The sequence below is a fragment of the Frankliniella occidentalis genome, unplaced genomic scaffold (assembly GCF_000697945.3).
Source record: "Frankliniella occidentalis isolate FOCC.00 unplaced genomic scaffold, Focc_3.1 Scaffold145, whole genome shotgun sequence".
Lineage (NCBI taxonomy): Eukaryota > Metazoa > Arthropoda > Insecta > Thysanoptera > Thripidae > Frankliniella > Frankliniella occidentalis.
Window position 1 is genome coordinate 540,973 of NW_026267272.1, and position 6,878 is coordinate 547,850.

At 51.6% G+C, this 6,878-nt stretch overlaps 2 protein-coding genes across 4 annotated transcripts; both read left to right on the forward strand.

The window, feature by feature from the left end:
* Positions 1–2,038: 2,038 nt before the first annotated feature.
* On the forward strand, positions 2,039–4,808 carry LOC113212501 (uncharacterized). Of its 3 annotated transcripts, none has more exons than XM_026431222.2 (8): positions 2,039–2,459; positions 2,551–2,708; positions 2,790–3,226; positions 3,305–3,521; positions 3,651–3,778; positions 3,850–4,030; positions 4,099–4,405; positions 4,484–4,808. In XM_026431222.2, the coding sequence occupies exons 2-8, from the start codon at positions 2,619–2,621 to the stop codon at positions 4,729–4,731; spliced, it is 1,608 nt and encodes a 535-aa protein (XP_026287007.1). In that variant the 5' UTR covers positions 2,039–2,459; positions 2,551–2,618; the 3' UTR covers positions 4,732–4,808. The 3 variants fall into 3 exon arrangements, with proteins under 3 accessions (XP_026287007.1, XP_026287008.1, XP_052126931.1); XM_026431223.2 differs by having other exon boundaries at positions 3,326–3,521; XM_052270971.1 differs by lacking the exon at positions 2,551–2,708.
* Positions 4,809–5,165: 357 nt separating this feature from the next.
* On the forward strand, positions 5,166–6,878 carry LOC113212518 (palmitoyl-protein thioesterase 1). The gene is made up of 6 exons (XM_026431246.2): positions 5,166–5,408; positions 5,600–5,709; positions 5,793–5,920; positions 6,003–6,161; positions 6,237–6,516; positions 6,596–6,878. Exons 1-6 carry the CDS (start codon positions 5,288–5,290, stop codon positions 6,722–6,724), a joined length of 927 nt encoding a protein of 308 aa, XP_026287031.1. The 5' UTR covers positions 5,166–5,287; the 3' UTR covers positions 6,725–6,878.

Sequence of the window (6,878 nt, forward strand, 5' to 3'; positions counted from 1 at the left end):
CTCCCCCCAAGCCCCGGGTCCCTCTGCTTCCCCGGATTAGTCTGGAGGGAAAGTGGTGACAGACCCCCGGGACGAGTAGGAGGGGAAATGTTTTTTTTAGGGGGTGGTGGTAGAGGAGCTCAGCCGCAGGAAAGGGGGTGGTGTGTGGCGGGGGTTTGACGATACACGGGAAATGTCAAGGAGATGTCAAACCATGAAACTTCTGTCGCGAGGGCGCGTTGCGGGCGCCGTGGGGGAGGGTGCGCTGTCCTGGACTAGGTACACGGTGGCGGTGGCGCGGCGGCGTGCGTGGCCCGCAGGCGTTGGAAAGGTCGGGGTGCGGGGCCTGTCCGTGTGGCGTCGGCGTCGGGAGGGATTCGGTCTAGCAGCCGATCCGGCACGCCGACGCACCGGCGCAAACGCAGTTCTTATCAAAGTGTCACAATATTGTGTCATTGTTTGCTGATAAAGGCGCGGCTAAAGCTGCGATTCTCTGCGTTTCCGATTGACGTTTATAGACTTGTATACCAACCGATTCGTCTCTTTGTTCCAGACCGGCCATCACCAGGCGCCGCTGCCGCCACAACATGCCGAGCAGTAGTAGCAGCAGCAGCGGCGATAGCAGCAGCGGCGAAGGAGGCGGCGCCAGCCTCCGCCGCCGTGCCCAGCACGCCAAGCTCGCCGAGCCGGTGCCGCGGGCCGCCGTGGACACCGCCCTGCCGCCGCCGCCTCCTCCTCCCTTGACGGCGACGTCAAGCCGCGGCCTGCCGGCCTTCCCTCTTGCCTCGGCCTCCTCGGCGACGTCGGCGAGTAGCGACGACGACTGGGACTGGGCGCCGCCGCTGCCGCGACGCAGGGGCCACCCCATGGCCTTCCCCGAGGCGGCGCCCGCGCCCGCGGCCTCCTCGTGCCAGCCCCGGCGCAGGGCCACCATGTCGCTCATGTACCCGGGCTCCCGCCGCCACCACTACCACCCCCACCACCTGCACCACGACGAGGACGCCCTCGGCCCGGCGCCCCGGCAGCCCCGGCGCCCCAACGTGCCGTACAGCACCCTGCAGGCGATGCTGTTCCGCTGCACCGCGGCCAGGAACGGCTGCCTCTCCTCCAAGGACTGCAAGGACAAGGCCTACCCTGTGCGGAGGCTCGGGCGCAGCTGGAGCGTGCACAACGCGACGGCCAACAGGGCCGCCACCCTTTGAATTTAAAAGTGCTCTCAACCATTCTAGTGCCTTATAGTCAGACTTTACTTTAAATGTTAATTTTTTGTTGCTGAATGTTTTGACTGAACGCAATGACATCCCCTGTGAAAGGGAATACTTATCAGACAGGGTCTCTACCACTGTTATTGGCATAACGGTCATGCTCAAGATCTAATCGGAAACATATTTGTTAATGGATGAATGAACAAACGAATTGATGAATGAAATGACTAGGGACTGTTATATAGGTTTCCGTGACATTCGGGACCCGACCAGAGAGCTTTTGACAAGCACCAGGCTGTGTTATTTTAAGATTCTCGTATTTAGTTTCTTGTGCCATGCCCACTCATTCACCAATTCTTGACCAAGCTTTGTCGGCAAAGAGTTGAAGAGACAAATGAAATAACAACTTCCCAGTATTGACACACAATTTTGAAGACAAGTCTAAGTCTATATTTTTTATGATTGAAAATGTGATTCCTTTCCTAAGTTATTTCCTTTTTATACTAGTGTCCTAAGAAATAATATTTTCATACTTTCGTGATGGTAATTCTGTTTTCATAGAATATTTCTCTAATGGTGCTAAAATGCAGTAAGATATCTTATTTTGCTATCATTTTCCTTTGGCACCTTTATCCAATCTGGTTCTTCCAACAGGAAGCTGTGACTGTGACAGTATTTTTTAAGTAATGTGTAGTTAGAGTAAGTTCATGTTCCTGATTATGAGTTTAATGTGCAATTTTGTATAATGAATGTATTAAAGGAGAATTCTTAAGTATCAGTGCACTTTCCAACCACCCTATACCCTGGCGTCTGGTTCCATTTACGTTACCCAGTTCTAGCCCGGTCATTCCCCGGCCGATCGAGTCGATCGAGTCTGATTATATTTGATTATTTATACATGCTCTATTGGATTTTTAGGGGGAGTCGGCGACACAAAGGGATATTTCATTTAATATTAAGCTGAAGTAATAGCACGGAATGTGGGTGTTCATGTTATAATTTAGGAAATTTCTTTTGAAAAATACAATTCTTAATCTATGTCCGAATGTCAATGTCGAGCCGGCCGAATGTCTTGTTCGTTCAAGCGAATGTGCATTGCGACTATGTGCAGCCGACGCTACAGACGCGCTGCGATGCGGGCGCTCCGCGAAGCTCCACGGCTTGACAGCTGAAAGGTTACAACTGTACACTCTGATGACTCTGATTTTCTCCGTGCTGCCTCTAACGATAAGGGAAATTGTTATGAGTCAGCCCAATTAATAACCGGATCCCATGGTACGTGTGTGTAAGGTAGTAATTGGAACACATATCGGTCTCGATGGCATTATAATGATGCTCTATCACTTACCTTGGTTTGTGCATATAGGTTAGAAGAGGTGCTTTTAAACTAAACAAACGTGTGTGTGTACGTACATACAAGAAAGTCTAGAAGGTATGCAAATGTTTTCTCAGCGGGCTTGCAACCAAAAACAAATAACATCGCTCGATGGTACGGATCAACTGGCGGATGAGCTGGATGAACCGGTAATATTGTTGTTTTGGATGCATTATCCGCAGTCTGCGGGTATTCCCCTCCCTTATTCGCACTACTGTGGCTGTGTGCAGGCGCTGACGTCGCTGCCTGACGTGCCGCTACTCGGGGTGCTGTCGCATTTGCCGGCCGCGGACCTCGGCGCCGTCGGGCGGGTCTGCACCCGGCTGCGCGCGCTGACCAGGTCCCATCGGTCGCTGTGGCGGGGCAAGCGCGCCCGCTTGCAGGACCCTGGTGCACTCGTTGACCTGCTGAGAGCCGCGCCGCCCTGGGACACCCTGGAGCTCAGGGTAGCACACGCACGTGTCAATCCCCGCAGTGCTCGTCGTGGACCCGCCTCTGCGCCCGAGGAAGGACGTGGGGGCCAAGGGGACGCGCAGGGCACGCGAACCCCACCCGTCGACAAGATCCAAAATTTTCTACTGATAGATTTCCTCTCCAGCAAAAAGTTGGTCGTTTCAGTGGTCTGCTACGCGCCTTGCCCTAGCAAAAGCGGGGATGAAGATAAAAGGTAGATAAAACCCATTTCTTTTACTATCACAAAATTTGAGCCCTTTTATAGACTTTTGCAATGCGCCGAGGAATCAAGTGCACCCATTTGGCGTTCCAGCGGACTCCACGCCGTCAGGATCATCCGGCTGCTCGGGCCGCGGACGAGGCACCTCATCATCGACAACTGCTCTGCCGCCGTCTTTCCACTTCTCGACGGCCTGCGGACGGCCAAGTCCTTGCAAACTTTGTGCTTGAAGTCGGACTGGATGAGCGAGATACAACCGCCCCCATCGCTGGACGAGTGGTGGCCGCAGGTGAGCACATGTGTCAGGGTCGTGACTTGCGCGCGACCAGCGGTAGGCCGCCCGGCGCGCAGGCGTACCCACGTGGCGGGTCAGTCTGCCGCGAGGCGCTCTCACTCCACTCCTTCTCCGCGCCAACAGAGTTCGCCGCTGCCAAAGCTGTGCTCCGTGGAGCTTGATGTGGCCAGCTGCCCCTTCTGCTCCCCGGCTTGGCCCGGCGCGTCCGCGTTCAACATCTCCTGCCTGCGAGTACTGCTCGAGGCGCACAGGTAAAACACTGCTCGTACTAAAATCCCTTTGCCGTGCTCGACTGTCGAACCCGTGACTCACTTGCTTGCAGGAGGCAGCTGCGCTGCGTGTCGCTGCGCCTGGCCGCGCTGCTGCCGCTCCTGGAGCTGTGCCCCGGCGCCCTCCCCCGACTGACGGCCCCGGCCGGCCCCGGCCTGGCCGCGGGGCTGCGGCACTTGCGCGACCTGCGGAAGCTCAAGATCGTCCGCACGACCGTGGAGCTCGAGTCAGAGGTGAGCAGACACGGCCCGTCCTAGCTGCATGACCAGCTTTCCTCTCGTCCTTAACCACCCCCTGTCAGGTGGACGCTCTGCTGGCGTCCTGGCCGGGGCCGCTGCAGGCTCTGCAGCTACCGCTCTGCACCGAGAGGACGGTGCGCGCCGTGGGGGCGGGCGCGCTCACCAGCCTCTCGCACCTGCACCTGGACCTGGCGGAGGCCGGCGCGCTGCGCGTCCTGCCCGCCGCCCTGCGCGCCCTGCCCCGCCTGCGCTCGCTCGTCCTGCGCACCGCGCCGCCGCCCGACGTCCTGCGCGACATCTCCGCCGCTGCCCTGCCGGCCCTCTGCCTGCTCACCATCCTGTGCGACCCTTGTCCCGCCAACAACTTGTGTGAGTGTACTACGCTTTTGAACTCGTCCGCCCTCACCGTGAGCCGACCCTTGACCCGGCCCCCTCTCCCTTCTGCAGACAGCCGGCGCGCCGCGCTCCGGGAGCTGGTGGTCCGCTCCGCGACGCAGCTCCACGTGGTCCGTCCCGCACTCACGCCAAGCCCCGGCCTCCCTGCCGCCAAGCAGGTCTACTTGTTCGCCAGCCACTCTGCGGCAGACTGCGAGTCCTGCCGGCTGTGCACCGAGGCGCGGGAGACCGCAGCGTTGACATCCCCCGTCAAACTGCCCATATACGTCTGCTTGGCAACGGATGGTGCCCGGGCGTAGCACAAAAGGTGTCTCGCTGTGAACTATGAATGATGTCTTATGAAATTAAATTATGAAATAAAATAAATTAAAACACAGTTCTCAAGTATCATGGCTTTGGCATTGCGTTGGCAGGCACTACACTTTTATTAATCACAACACTACACGTAAAAATAAATTCTGTGAAACTTTGCATCCATGGAGGGAAGTCCCATAGGCTGACTTTCTACGAGAAATATCTGCCTGTCAGGCGTCAGGCAGCCCCTGACGCTATGTAGTCATCATGCATCATTGCTAAATTAAGAAGAGATAGAAAGCGTCAAGTTCAAGGAAGGTGGATAAATATCCATCTTGAGTTCAAGCCTTCAAGATAAGGAACGCAGTTCAGTTCTTCTCAACTGCAATAGCAATAAGAATACTCATCAACCAAGTAAGATGAGAACTTTACGGTTACGTTGTATCGCCGGCGTCTGTCAGTGTTGTTTTGTGTTGACGTTTGGCGTGACGTTGATATTCCAAAACAAAGACGTAGTTGTCTTTCTTTTCCTTGGTACCTGTCATGTGCAGCGAATAAATCATGTATATTGGACGCACGTTTGGTGTACTTGTTGAAGTACTAATTCTTCAAGCATGTTTTTCTCTGACAGTCATTTCGAAAGATACTGCGCAGGTCCCGATCGTTCTTTGGCATGGAATGGGTTCGTATCCTATTCATTTCTGTTAATGTTAATTCATTACGTCAGTCGTTATTCAGATGCTACTCAGGGGTACCTATCTGGATCCGTTTCCATTTTAGGAGCTAAACATGTTTACTATAAAACAAGCATTAACTATGTAGAAATAGGTTAGAGGTAGTATTAGTTTAAATAGACATATTCTTTGTTTGCAGGAGACAGTTGCTGTAACCCTCTCAGCTTGGGTTATTTGAAATCAATTTTGGAGGCCCATCTTGGTAATGTCTACGTGAAATCACTTCAAATAGGCGAAACATTCCTCGAGGTGAACCATCTTTCATTATACTAATTGCGCGTTTGCTCAAAGTCCCCACAAATTTCAGTCCTTCACCTATGTTTTTCCAATAGGATACTTACAATGGATTTTTCCTCAATGTCAATAGTCAAGTTGAAGAAGCATGCCGACTAATTGCAGATGATAAAAAGTTACAAAATGGTTATCATGCCATTGGATTTTCTCAAGGATCTCAATTCTTGTAAGAAATACTAGAATACTTTAATGTATTCTGTTCTAATTTTTTCCCAGGTTTAGTTAATTTAAATTGTTTTTAATTATAGGCGAGCTGTTGCCCAGCGATGCCCTTCTCCACAGATGCGTGTTCTCATTTCATTAGGAGGACAGCACCAAGGCGTGTATGGCTTACCTCACTGCGAGTACCCACAACATTCATGGTGTGATTATGTACGCAGAATACTAACCCAAGGAGCCTACTCTAAGTATGAAAACTATTCTATTATGGCTTGTGACAAGTACTATTTGCAAAATACTTAATGCTGTTGTTGCTCTTTTAGATGGGTACAGAAAGGCTTGGTGCAAGCTCAATACTGGCATGATCCGAGATACCTGGATGAGTATCGTGAGCACAGCCTATTCCTTGCAGACATAAACAATGAGAGAACTCCTCGTAATACAAGTTATGCTACAAATCTAGCTAAACTGGAGAAATTTGTACTGGTTCGCTTCAACAATGATTCTATGGTTCTACCAGTTGCCTCTGAATGGTTTGAGTTTTACGCACCTGGTCAAGCAGTAGAAATACAACCACTGGAAGAAAGTGCCATTTACAAAGAGGTAATGATATAAATTGCTTTCTTATAGCTGTTTTTCTATACTCTTCTTAAATACTCAGTAAAACTCCTGTTTGGTTCAGGATCGGATTGGATTGAAACGTCTAGCTGACAGTGGCCGTTTACATCGCCTGGCTATTGATGGCGACCACCTGAAATTTACTGAAGAATGGTTCCTTTCAAACATAGTAGACAAATACTTACGAACGTGAAATTTGTGAACCAATAGTATTTTGTATTGCTCAAGAATGCATTTTATGCCACTTTGTGATATTTAGGCTGTCCCTTTATAGTTGATCAATATGCTGCTCTCTCTTTTTACTGTTATAATTATTTTTTTTACCAATAGTTTACTTTAATCGATTT

Bases quoted from the DNA above. Each gene is read 5' to 3' on its own strand.
- LOC113212501 (XM_026431222.2), top strand. From the start codon at position 2,619: ATGCAAATGTTTTCTCAGCGGGCTTGCAACCAAAAACAAATAACATCG. The intron at 3,227-3,304 runs GTAGATAAAACC...CGAGGAATCAAG, and splicing joins AGCGGGGATGAAGATAAAAG to TGCACCCATTTGGCGTTCCA. The intron at 4,406-4,483 runs GTGAGTGTACTA...TCCCTTCTGCAG, and splicing joins TTGTCCCGCCAACAACTTGT to ACAGCCGGCGCGCCGCGCTC.
- LOC113212518 (XM_026431246.2), top strand. From the start codon at position 5,288: ATGTATATTGGACGCACGTTTGGTGTACTTGTTGAAGTACTAATTCTT. The intron at 6,162-6,236 runs GTATGAAAACTA...TTGCTCTTTTAG, and splicing joins ACCCAAGGAGCCTACTCTAA to ATGGGTACAGAAAGGCTTGG. The intron at 6,517-6,595 runs GTAATGATATAA...TGTTTGGTTCAG, and splicing joins AAAGTGCCATTTACAAAGAG to GATCGGATTGGATTGAAACG.